Here is a 13,660-nt window from a genome sequence, read left to right on the forward strand (position 1 = left end):
AAATTAGGATTCCTAAGGTTGATTTAAAAGACATTAGACCCTGGCAGGTATAGCTCAGTGGATTGAGCGTGGGCCTATGAACTAATGGGTTGCTAGTTTGATTCCCAGTCAGAACACATGCCTGGGTTGTGGGCCAGGCCCCCAGTAGGGTGTGTGCAAGAGGTAATCACACATTGATGTTTCTCTCCCTCTCTTTCTCTTTCTTTTCCCTTCTCTCTAAAAGTAAATAAATAAAATATTTTGGAAAAACAAACCATTAAAAGACAGCAGTCCAGCCCTAAGAAATGGTTTCTTACTTTTGAGTTTTCCAACATTGTCTTTGGTGTCTACCTTCCAAGTGTCCCCTAATATCACATAGTGACAGTACAATAAGCATTAACCACTTGGCACTCTTACCTTTCAGTGGAGCAGGCAAATGTGTGTGATCCTTTGGAAAGCAATGTGACCTCACATTTATGTCAAGGGACTTGAAACAGTTGATTATCTTATTCTATTAATTCTTCTAAGACCCTATCTTAAGAACATAATTCTAAATCTATAAGCAACTTCACCCACAGAGATTTTATTACAGAATTTTTCAAGTACTGAAAAAAAAATGCAAATAACTTATATGTCCTAGAATCAGGATGACTAAATCATAGCACAAAATTTATAGAATATAACATATGCATTAAAATATTTATGAAAGATCTGTAATCTAATATAAAAATATTTATACGCTAATATTGAACTTAAAATAAAATTTTATGATACACACAATATTATTATTTAAAAGAACAAATCTACATGTAGAAAAAACTGAAAGTATTTAAATATAAATATTACCAGTGGTTATTATTCTTTGAATGGTGAGACTAGGGGCAATTTCTGCATATTTCTATTTTTTTCTATATTTATAAACTTTCCATAATGATCACTTATTACTTTTGTCATGAAAAAACAGAACTTATTTCCAACATTCAGTTTTGGTTTTCAATGATTTCCAATAATTCTTGGTTATTTTCACACTTAAATTCCATCCAATGATTTATGAATATATGTATCTAAAAAGGCTTACAAATCATGTTTGACCATATCTCAACCCATTGATTCTCAATGTGGAGGTGGATGATTTTGCCTGCCCTCTCCTCGCTTGGGATATTCAGTAGCATCTGAAGACAATGTGGTTGTCACAATTTGGGTGCAAGAGCTACTGGCATTTGCTAGGTAGAGTCCCAGGATACTGCCAGGCACTCTATAACACAGAGGGCAGTACTCACAAAAGAATAATCATCTAACTCAATAGTGATGAGGCTGAGGAACTGACTAAAAAATGTTTCAAAATTATATTAATTAAAAATTTCCATTGAAACTCTGAGAAGTTTAGTACCAGGACCTCTGAACAGGCGTGCCTATTAGTTACCTACCCATTCATCCACTCATTCCTACAAGGCACAGAAGATACATAGGTAAGTGCTTTGCTTATGTGGTGCTTGAAGTTTAGTGAGACAGACATAGAAATAAAAAATTTAATGTAGTTTGAAGTGCTAAGATTGAGTGCTTTGGGATAATAGAAATGGGCACTTAATCCAATGAGGTGGTTCAAGGGAGGTTTTCTCAAACAAATGGATCCTGAGCTAAGCTTAAAAGATAAGAAGGGGTTAATTGGGTGAAGACCAATGGGACTGGAATTTTAGAAAAAGGAACATTTGTACTAAAAGCAAAGGCACAAAGCACGAAAAACCATGGAGTGTTTGGGAAAAGGTGATGGCATTGCACTGGAGCATAAAATGGGCCCAGGAGAGTGTGGAGGAAAGGCAGCGAGCTCTCAGGAACATATCCATGCTTGAGGAAGACCAGGAATGCTTCTCAGAGAAGGAAGCATATAAACTAAGAGTTGAAGGTTGAAAAGATGTTTCCAGACAGAAGGGGATGGAATTCTGGAAGAGAATAGTGTGTGCAAAAGAATGGTAGCTGGAGGCAACATGAGGTGCACAGGGACCCTGAAGTTGGGCAGAGGAGAAGCAAGATGTGACCAGACATGGATTGAGTAGGTAGGCACTGGTCTGGTCTTCATCCATTGTATCACATGCAGAGACATAGGAGTTTTGTTTTGTAGGTGATAGAGAAGAATCTTGAACATGAGCTCAGTCCTTGTGTTTTAAAGAAGTTCTCTGATAACAATATGAAGGCAGACTGGATGAGGATAGCATTCAAAAGAGACAAATACACTGATGCAAATGAACAGTCCATCCAAGTTGCAGCTGACAAACCCACTGAGAAGTATGTGTTGAGCCTGTGGGATACACTTTGTACTGCTCTGGACACTGTGGAAATACAAGGAAAATTTACTCAGTATGGAGGGGAGTGGTCCCTTTTTTCTAGCTAAGAAAATGAATTAACACAAATGAAGTGATTTGGGGAACTGCGTATGAAGGTTTATTATCAAGTGCTCTATTATCGTACAACATACATCAGGACTCACTAATTTAACATCAGGGAAGAAAGGTGATATTATATAAGAGAGGGTAGGTTTTGATCGGAGCTTAAATGGGAAAATATGAGTGGGATTTGGATAAGAAAGGGCATTGTGGGAAAAAAGAGAACAATGTGAGCCAGGAGTTAGAAACTGGGGTAAATGTGACATATCCTTGAAAACGTGAAACTAGGTTTTATCACTCATCAGTGTTTCCCAAGGATGCATGATGCTGAGTGTTAAAGATATCACTGAGATTCAGCTCAAAGGTTACCTCAATGAGTATTTATCTGATGCTCCTCCCACCTCCAAACAGGACTGGTCAGTCTCTGCTATATATCCTCCTAATCCTTGCACAAATGTGAAACCAGGGAAATTTACTAAACCAATTTGTTTGTATGTTTGTTCGTATGTAAGGCCCTCTTAGCCAAATCTATGCATTTACGTTCCCAATTACTAGCACAGAGGGTACACAGACCACATTTAGCAACATTTTCTTCATGGATTATTGCATGAATGACCGCGTTTACTAACAGGTACAATGGATGTGAAGATCAAAGACAGAAATAACACTGACACTGTGAGTAATGCCCTATATATGTTGAGCCTGTATGCCAGGCACTGTGCTAAACATGATTTTAACAAGTAGCACTTAATTTACTTTTCATTATAATCTTAACAAGTAAGCTCTAACATTGTCCCCATTTTGCATGTGAGAACACTGAAATTCAGCATGGTTATAGTACTTGTCCAAAACCATGTGGCCTGTATTAAGCATAACTGTTAACTGACTTAAGATCTGCCTCACTTCAAAGAACATTAATTTACCCACTATTTATATATCTTTCATTTTCAGCAGAACCCAAAAGTCTCAGTGCAATACAATACTCTAAGGACCAGTTTACTTTGAACATTTAAAATGTGTCCTTAACACACCCACTAGATAAGGGTTTATAACCTTAATGAAAAGGCGATATGATTCCATCTTGTCTGAGAGGCAGTAAAACCTCAAATGAAAATCAATAAGACAGGATGACCCAAATCATCCTGCCCAGCCTCAGCATTACTCATTGTGTGACAAACTCATGTGGATGGCATATTTATAACAACCCTCTAAATTGGCCTAGACATGTGGGACGAGGGAAAGGAAAGACATTTTATTGAACAAACGCATGCTAATTCAAATCACTTGCTAATTGAGCAGATAATTCCATCATCCCCAAGAAAGGGACTAGACTCGTACTAGTGAGACCAAGGGCTCAAAAAAAAAAAAAAAAAAAAAAAAATCTAGATAAGTTTCCTAGTGGCAACATGTCACCAACCTGAGGCCTCTTCTCAATAGGTCTCTTTATTGCCAACTCTAGTACAGGGGCTGGCAAATTACAACAATAGACCAAATCTAGCCTGCTACTGTTTTTGTATGATCTTTGAGCTAAGCATTATTTTCAATTTACAATGCTTTAAAAAATAAAGTATTATTTAGTGACACATAAAAATTGTATGAGATTTATATTGAAGTATCCATAAATAAAGTATTATCAGAACATAGCCAACTCATTCATTTGCTGTCTGTTGTGCCACAACAGAGTTGAGTCTCAAAAATAAACTACATGGCCCACACACCTAAAACACTTACTACAGAACAAGTTGGATAACTCCTATTCTAGAATAAAGCTCTGCAGGGGCAAAAAAACTTGGTGAAGAACACATTGCAAACATCATGGGTTTTGCCTTTTAGGTTTAATATCTAACTCAGTGGTTCTCAAATGGTAGTCTGTGGGCCAGCAGCAATAGCCAAAAGCGAGAAATTATTAGAAATGCAAAATTCTCAGACTCTAAACTAGATGCATTGGATCAGAAACTCTTAGGATGAGCCTGATCAATCTGGGTTCTAACAAGTCTTCTAGGTGATGCTGATACCAGGTAACATTTGAGAACCACTGATATAACTCAAAGAATTTGAATGTATTACTCTATCCTGACATAATAACAAGAAAGAAATTTATTGGCTCCTGTTTATATTCTAAGCATGGAGCTAGATACTTAACTTGTACTTTTGTATTCCATGTAACAGCCTTAACAGGTTGGGTTTATTAGCCTTAATTTACAGAAAAAGAAACTCAAGCTCAGGAAAGTTAAGTACCTTGTTTACAGTTAAAGATTAGGATTTACACTCTGATTTGCCTGCTGTATGACCTATACACCTGCCCCTTGCCATCCTCTGCCCTCTTCCTCATTCTGTGTGAGGACAAAGCAGCTTCCGACATCTTGAGGGAGCCACCCTGGCTTACCACCTATGCCTCGGCATTCTCTTATTGAATATAAACAATTTTACAAAATATCAGCATCAGGCAAGACAACTCTACCTATGATTGATCAAAACAAAAACAATACCAACACAAACCTAAAGTTTTTTAAACTGCAAAAAAAATGACCAAATACTCCACATCTGAGCTAATGTGGCTTGCTTTCTTGCTAATCACAGCTTTAGCTTCTATCTGGTCTTCACTACTTGTAGATACTATTTAAGATGCCCAGTCATAGAATGTTCCTGGCTTCTTGACTTCATCCACTCCAGACCTAAGCCTTACTTCCTAAATCATAAATCCCCCAACGCAAGCTCAAATCCCATAAATTCTTTCTAACACCCCGCTACTGAGATGCCCCACAGTTATCCATGGTATGTGTTCTCCTCTCTGCAAAGTGTAACAAAGCCAAATTGTTCAAATATAGATGTGTTCCTGGAGGTCATTGGCTGGAGGTCACTGAAATGTACGATCCATTGAAATGTACATTCATCTCTCCTGCTCTTAAGATTCCAACTCCCTGGTTCCAGCTGGGTTGGGGAATGTGTTTCCAAAGTAAGTAAAACTAAAAAGAATAGTCCCCAAACCAATCAGTACCAACCACATTGGCAGGTCCAGAGCAGAAGGAAACTTGATATCTTGATGAATGGCCTCTTTAGAATCAGCCTGATTATAAACAATGACTTCAGGAAACTGCTTTGCTTTTAAAAATGACAGTTTAAATTCTGATTTTTAGCTTCCAGTCTACACTTGTTAAAGTCTTTTGACCCTTCAACTCATCAGATTTCAATTGTCACCCTCTTCACACAACCTTCCCTGACACCTCACTGGATGGGTTAGCTCTTCTCTTTGAGTTTTCTAAAGGTCTTGCTTCCTCTCACCAGACACTTTAAGTCTTGTCTTAGTTATTCATGAGCTGTTTGGTCCCTCACCACTTTGAAACTTCTTAAGGACAGTAAAATACCCTCACATCCACTGTTCCCCTTCATATAGCAGGAGCATGATATGTGTTCGTTCAGTTTTAGTCAGAAACATAAGGGCCTTTTTTCCAGTTATGAAATGGAAAGAGCTACTTTCCCAGCCAAATCAGAGTCCATTTAAGCTGGGCTTTTTCATCTCACTGCTGGATGTCTCCTTTGAAATTACTTCCCAGGGCCATGGGGTTCTAATGAAGAGCTGCCCCTAATGCCTTTTGAGTGTAGGTGTCTCTAATTTTGATGTGAAATCTTACTAGTGGGAAAAAAAAGATTAAAAAAATCATAATCCATTAATCGACAGTTCCAGGCCATGATGGAGACTTGAAAGAGGCACAAGAGGTCCTTAATTAGATAGCTTTAGCAGAAATGCACTGGCTGTCTTAATGAATGAGAGTAAATGATGCTCATGCCATAATTTTTCAAGTGTCTTCTCTACATCAAGCATTGTGCCAGACAATAGGGTTAATTATATAATCAAGGAAAAGATATAAAACTGTGTCAATTCCCTTTTACCCTTTATTGGTTTTTGTTCCTGGAATTCCACGTTGTGTACCACGTCCCTGTGCAGAATTTGCACAAGCGCCTGCCATCTGACTGCAATAAACTCTTCAGCCATAAAACCCAGCTTAGAAGCTACCTCCTCCAGGGAGTCGCCTCTGGTCACTTCTAGCTCTCCCTCTTGGGCTTAATTGCTTTTCATTTTTTCTTTTATATCTTAGCCTGACATATCAATCTACCTACTAAAATGCATTGCATTGTCTTCGTTTATATTCCCCATCTCCTTATACAACTGAGAGTTCCCTGAGAGTAGTGACTATCTTTAATTCATTTTTGTATCCTGAGCCTAGTAGAAGGCCCAGCATATTTTATATAATAAAAAAAAAACAACCTATTTTTAAATGTAAGCCATTGATGAAACACAAATAGCCAAGTGCTGGGGATTATTGAAATGGGATGATGGGTACATGGAAGTTTCCTATGTTATTCACTGCGCTTCTTGTGCATAAAATTTTCCAAAATAGAAAGTTCAGAATAATTCAAGACCTTGTAAGATGTGAGATATATCCATCAGAATTGTACACCCTAAGTGGAGCTACTGTATCTATAGCTACAACCTTTGTATGTCCCACATTTTTTTCTATTCTCATGAAAAATATATTTAAAACCAAACATGTAGCTCTGAAATAAAATATAATTATGCCATGTTAGAACAGGTGTAGACCAAGGGTATTATGTCAAACATGAATTTCTGGAAAAACTAGAAACTGACAGTTTACACTAAGTATTTTATTAAGAATGATATTCTGTGGATTTATGTCCTTGTTGTCTCTCAGCTGAATTGTTCCAGAAACATAACTGGAGCTTCTGCTTCCACCCTCTTACCTCTGAACCATCTTTCCATAGTCCCAGGTTGACCCACCTAAAACACTGGTCTGTTCTAGTGAGCGCTTCAGCCACATCTCACATTTCAACATTCCCACTCCCGTGAGCTGCAAGCCGCGGCCCTTACCCATGAAAGCTGCCTCCTGCCAGTGCTTCGGGTCACAACGCAAGCTCTTTGCTTTGCCTGAAATGTTTTCTGCCCGCTCTCCAATCTGGGAAAGCTTCACACACTGCAATGCCCTGTACGGGCTGTTGGTTTGCCACGACGCCTTCCCTCGAGCCCTTTCCAGAAGGCACTAGTCCATCTGCACCGCCGCACGCCGTTTCTCTGGCTTATGCCCACCGCTTATTCCTTCTATCTATTTGGTAATTAGTAGTGTCCTTTACTAGAAAGAAAGCTTACGGAGGGTACTTTCCTTTGCAACTCCCTCAGTCAATGCCTACCACTGAACCCTGTGCATACGCTATTTTGCCGTGTATGATGCGCACCCACGTCTTTGGCCCAAACTTTCAGGGAAAAAAGTGTTTCATTTTAATTTTTTAAATTCAGTTATTTACTATTTATATTTAGAAACAAAACCGATTATTTTATTCCAGGGTATTATTTTGATACGGATATCATTATTGTTTTCTAGAGTTACACTTTTAACACATAAGCATAAATAAAAGAATTAAAAACATTTATATAGATATGGAAATAGTACTCCCAATGTATAATGCACATCTTTATTTTTTCCTCAAAAATTTGGGCAAAAAAATGCTCATTATACATGGCAAAATACAGTATTTAGAATTCAGTAAGATATATCGTTCATGCTAACCTATGAAATAATGAGATTAATCTGGTGAGTATTCTTCCTGCTCCCCTTATGAATAAATGGATGTGTATAAAACCTCTAATCATTATATTAAAATCCCATTAGTCATTTTAATCCTTTCTGTAAATTGCTTTTGCTTCTTAAACCTTGAATTTCAATTGAAAGAGAATTATTTTTTTAAAAAGGGCTTTATCAAAATTGGAATCTAATTTAGGTAAGAGCACAAATGTTTCTCTTAACTCTTTTCTCTCCATAGCTAATTCTCACCATGATTATGGATGATAATACTTAGGTAACAATGCTTTATCTCAACACAAATGTGGACCCTCTCATTCCAATAGATTCAGAATTATTCTCTAAATTAATCCATGCACAGAGTCACATTGGAGAAAATACTCTATAGCAGTACTAGCAAAGAATCTTTGTTTTGTGAGGACAGTATACAAGTTCAATGTTGCCTCAAAGCAGCTCAGGTTTCTGCTCTGGGCTTATCATCTCTACTTCTCCACCAAAGGGATTGGCTAATTTCCTGGCCTTATTCTGAGCCATATTTTGTAGGCAGTGTAGTCTCAGTGAAAAGTTTAGCCATCTATATTGGGATGGCTCTTACTGGTTGTTTTATCATTTGCAGTTAGAAAGGATGAAGGACTTGATAATCTAATATTTTGTGGCTTGCTCTTTAGCTGCCTATTTTTTCTTGTTTGGCTGGTGATCAAAAAGTTTAAGTGCCATAGTCTGAGAAAACACAGACAGTGGCCTAGGCCAAAATTTTCATGATCTCATTGGTCTCACTATTGGATTCTACTTGGCCTGGCCATTCATTGACATTAAATATGAGTCACAGACAGTCAATATTCAGTGCGCCTTAGAGAAAAGGCAGACAGGAGACCACTTGGCTTGTCTGGCTTGTCTGTGTTCGAAACCTGTCTCTATGATAACAGTTGGTGATCTGGCTTAGCTTGCTTATATGACCTACTTGGCTCCCACACTTGGTTTGGGGTCAAAGACTTGTAGAAATTAAGTGGCTATTACATGGTCTTATTTCCTATAAGGGCATTTACTTCAAATATTTCATAGGGTGTTAGTGGACTGTTCAGGAATTTGGGAATTCAGAAATTCAGTAAATTTTCCATGTACGTTCTCATTAATTCTCTTAGTATTAGAGAAGAGGAATAAATAAAAAGTGTGTTGTAGTAGGAAAAGCACATATGATTCAGTAGCCCTTGGTTTTGGTCCTGTCTCTGCCCCCAGGTGGTTTGCCTTCTGATAAACCAGTTAACCTGTCTAGGTTGTAGTTATCTCCAGTATCAGATGGGAAAATTGGACTCGACCACCATTTTCTAACATATACTTCAGAAGAAAAAAGGGCTTATTTGTCAAGTAAATATGGGCTATATCTCAAGTATTGTATAACCTGCATCTTTGTACTTTAGCATGATCAAGGCTTATACATTGAATCCAGTTTACCTAGCTTTTTGCACATTTTACATAATATCTATAAATATGTAGGCACATCTATATATATGTGTGTATGCCGAAATATAGGCTTATATATGAATATGGATATTATTTGGGTATGAATATGGATATCCAGCCCAAGAAAGATGTTTCAGACTAGCTAAAAATTCTATGCTTCTAGGTGGGAGACGTCTACTTTTCATATTGTTGGAAATCACATTGGAAGTTTTCATCTGAAAACCTTCAACTTTAAGTGACATAAAACAAGACCTAAAGAATAAAAGCTGAGTCAATGGCAGGGGTCTTAAACTTAGGACATTTAACTTTAAGTGTCTACGTCATCAACACCGGCAGTAACGAGCTATGTGCCCTCCTACAGCACTGTGGCAGCTTCCTCAAATACCTCCACAGTGGCTCTTCTTTCCAGACCACTTCATTAGCCCGAGTGCACTAAAGTTGGGGGCTATGACTCAAGCATGTCCAGAGGACAAAAACTAACATGGTGACAAAGTAAAACAGAGGTAAATTATTCTCTTCATAGAAATTGAAGTTGTTGCATCTGTATTTCATTATGACACCAACATTAGTGCACTAAGGCAGAAACCTCAAAATAATGCAGACTACTGGGTAGCACTTGGAGAAGTTTGTAATGCATTGCTCTCCTTCCAGGGAGTAAATAAAATTACTGTGTAATGTGAGAACAGGAAGAACTCAACTTCCAAGGTTTTGCTTAATCCCATTACACTATTATTCTCATGTGTGCTTAAACAGAATTTGTCTGAGATTACTTAAAAGAAGGTATGAAAATTACATGACAGCTTCTTATGTTCTACTGGGCTAAGAAGTTAGAACATAATGAACCCACTTTGTAGCATCAAAGGACTTTCTAAAGATAAGACACATTGATCATTATTAACATATTATCAGAAACAACCTGTATACCAGATGTGGTTTGAGATGATGTCATCTTAGCTATCAGGACTTAATTAGAAAGACTGTCTATAGCACAAGCAGGCTTAAATATTTCCATCAACTTCCAACATTACACATAATGTGAGAAGTAAATGTTCATAAAAAACAAAACAAAACAAAACAAAACTCGGCAACAAACGTTCATAGCCTTACTGGGAAGGACTATTAGGAAGTGTCTCAAGAACTCCACGTTCACTTGAGAAGAGAGGAGGCCTTGGACATGAAATTGACATTAAACGATAGAAGCTGAAATTATTCAAAGTATGTTATTTCAATAGAAATGGTATTTCATGAAAAAAAATGTGTGCACATACACACTCAAATTGTTAAAGCAAAGTTAATCAACTATTTTTTTGCTCTCTCAACTTTGAATAATAAAATTGATTTGGGTAGTAAAATTAATATTAGACAGATAAAATATTTATTGGTAGCAACAGTGCTGTCTTGCGTGTGTTATTTGTTTCTGGAAAAAATGAGCAAAGTGGCTCACTGGGAAATATAAATGAAACACTTTTGCAAATTAAGCATCCAAAACACATTTTTGCTAAGCACCCCGTAACTCGATTTTAAACCAAAAGCTTACCCATTTTATATCATAATCCACCACCCAGCTCCACCCCCTCACCTCCTCACTAAGGAGGCATGCACAAGTATTTCCACTCACAAATCAGGGTACTGCTCCAGAAGACGAAACTACTAAGGACATTAAGGAGTGGTAGCCAACATGAACTTGACAACCAAACAACAACCTGTATTATCACCCCGCAGTAGAGAGCCCTGCTTCCCACCTTGGAAATGTATTTAACCCATAACCTCACCCTAAACTCAAACAGGTTTCAGATAGAAAGATAACGATGCAAAACCCCTTCCCTCCCAAAGTCAAATATCTGGATAAACAGAAATGAACTGTCGGTTACTAGGCTGCTCCATGGCAAGCACGCGTATTTTAAAACTTTCACAATGGTTATTAAGCCTCAACTTCTGCAGGGTCTGTGTCCAGCTCTGAACCAGACCTGACCAAGGGCACACACTGGGAGCGACCACTTTACCTTCCGAAAAATCAATCAGTCCCAGCAAATGAAGCAGCTTCAGAGATGCACATATAATCACAACAATACCCACTGTTTGCAGTCCTTCGGACTCCCACTCGAGAGTCAACATCCTTCAGGAGGGCAGAGCATCCCAGCCTCCGGACCCCTTTTGGAGTGGAGGGAGTTAATGTGCGAATCCCAGCGATGTCTGGCTTGGAACAAAGACTCCTGAAGGGAGAAAGTGAGCAGCTCCACTCGGAAGCGCGGGGCCAGGCAGCGGCCCCCCGGGGTGAGGACGGAGCTGGGCTGAGGTCCAGCCTCTCATGCTGATGCTGGCATCTGCCTGCTGGGGTCTCCCAACCACAGCGCGCTGGGCTGGGGACTCGGCAGGGCTGCCGCCAGCGAGCACTTGGACTTTAGAGCTGCGAAAGAGACATCTGTTGGAGAGCTGGAGACTTTGCTGTGCGGGTGGAGAGAAGAGACACTCCCAGGAAACTTGCCCCGGAGAGCGCGGCGGCACTCCACGCCGAAGCCGCGGCACGGGGCTGCGCAGGGCTGTCTGCGCTCTAGTTTGCTGCCTGGGAGGCTTGCGAATGGCCCCTTTTTTGCCTTAGAGGCCTCTCTCTCTCTCTCTCTCTCTCTCTCTCTCTCTCTCTCTCTCTCTCTCTCTCTCTCTCTCTCTCTCTCTCTATCCAGAGCTTGCACTGCGAGAGAGCGCAGCCCCCCTCTTGGGATGCTAGGAAAACATCAGTTTTAGTGGCTGCTGACGACAGCCCCTTTCGGAAAGCCCCTGGGGAAGCCAGTAGTCAGCTTTAGGGAGAAAAGTACAGGGGCAAAAAATCCGTGATTCAGTGTCTTTGTCGCAGGACAGCATCCACGCCCCCTCCCACCTGCTGCTCCCCTGGGACTGTTCTGGTCCTGCCGACACATCGGGAAATTGATTTCGTCCTTACACTTACATACAGGCATGGGTGGCGGGCGGGGCAGAGCAGAACCCCTGTGAGAATGCCGATGTTGACTAACTGTCCCCTGAAGGGTGAGTACCACGAGCAACCTTTAAAGCCTCGCTTCAGCCTGTCTCCAAAGTGAAGTTTCACAAACTTGCTTGGTGATAGAACTCACCACGGGTGCTTGTTAAAAAAGCGCTCTCTTGGAGTCCGATGGAGAGGATCCTGGAGCTTGTGTTCTCAGAACAAGAAACTAGATGATTCCTACCAGGGAGGCTGGGCTGTGCTGTCCCGAAGGATCCCAGGGCGATTTGATTCCAAACGGGGCAGGCAGCCCAGACATGGGCGCGGACTCTGGGCTGGGCCGGACAGCGCAGGCTTCACCACGCGCCTGTTACCTCCACTCCACGGAAGCCCAGCCCCACAGCAGTGCTGAGGAGAGCTGACAGGCACCCTGCCTGGGAAGGACTTTTAGCCCCTGGACCTGACTGTTAAACACAGGGTTTATGAGTAATAGCTTAGACCCCGGGGGAGGGGCCTCTTCTGTTTCTTCCTTTAATTTCCTTGCTGTGCAATTTTCTGCAAGACACTTACCCTCCCTGAAAACAGTTTTTACTCTCTGATGTTGCAATTGTAATATTGTACTTCAATGCTTTCTATAAGTTTCCCCATTTAAAGGCAATCCTGGGAATTCAATATGTTCATAATAATAAATATTTACTGAGAATTGGCTATGTGCCCATCAGTATTAGAATGATTTATCAACAATTAACTCACCCCCACAGCTCACTTTATAAAAGAAACTGAAATATAAAGAGGTTCATTTACTTGCCAAAGCTGGGGCCACAGCGCTTAGTGGGCAATACTTATCTACTCATTCATTCAGTTCTTCATTAACATTTATTAAGCTACTATTATGAGCTATGACTGGTTCAAAATGACAAAAGAGCAAATAATGCCCAAACCCGTCCTTACTGGTTAACAGGGGAGGCAGACATAAAGTTGGATGTGATCAATACATGCCCCAGCACTTGAAGCAAGGCTTTACAGGGAACACTGGGAGCACAAGAAGGGAAATTCAGCTCCAGCTGGGGAAAGGAGGGTGGCAGTAACCGGAAAAAGACTTTGTGGAGGAGGTCACCATCACCAGTGGTAGCTTTCATTGTTATTAGAAGCTGTATATCATACACGAGCTTTACGGTAGGTAGGCTTGGGTTAAATCCTGGTTCTGTTGCTTGTTTGCTGTGTGACCCTCGAGAAATCGCTCCATTTCTGAGTCTCAGTTTTCTAAGTTCAAGACAAGAACGTGACTG

At 40.0% G+C, this 13,660-nt stretch overlaps 1 protein-coding gene across 3 annotated transcripts in view; it reads right to left on the bottom strand.

Moving 5' to 3' along the window:
* KCNIP4 (potassium voltage-gated channel interacting protein 4) overlaps positions 1-13,660 on the bottom strand; it is a 393,563-nt gene that overhangs the window by 161,312 nt on the left and 218,591 nt on the right. The window contains exon 1 of one of the 3 annotated variants that reach the window (XM_054581991.1): positions 11,492-11,797. The exons of 1 other annotated variant lie outside the window; for it this stretch is intronic. Coding sequence is in view for 1 of the 2 variants with exons in the window: in XM_054581988.1 (XP_054437963.1) it covers positions 11,419-11,530 (112 nt within the window). In the remaining variant the exon portion in view is untranslated. Of the gene's footprint in view, positions 1-11,418; positions 11,798-13,660 lie in introns of those variants that run through there. One more of the 3 variants, XM_054581988.1, reaches the window with a different exon arrangement.

The sequence above is a fragment of the Pteronotus mesoamericanus genome, unplaced genomic scaffold (genome assembly GCF_021234165.1).
Source record: "Pteronotus mesoamericanus isolate MK-2021 breed Mesoamerican mustached bat unplaced genomic scaffold, CSHL_Meso_final contig_68, whole genome shotgun sequence".
Lineage (NCBI taxonomy): Eukaryota > Metazoa > Chordata > Mammalia > Chiroptera > Mormoopidae > Pteronotus > Pteronotus mesoamericanus.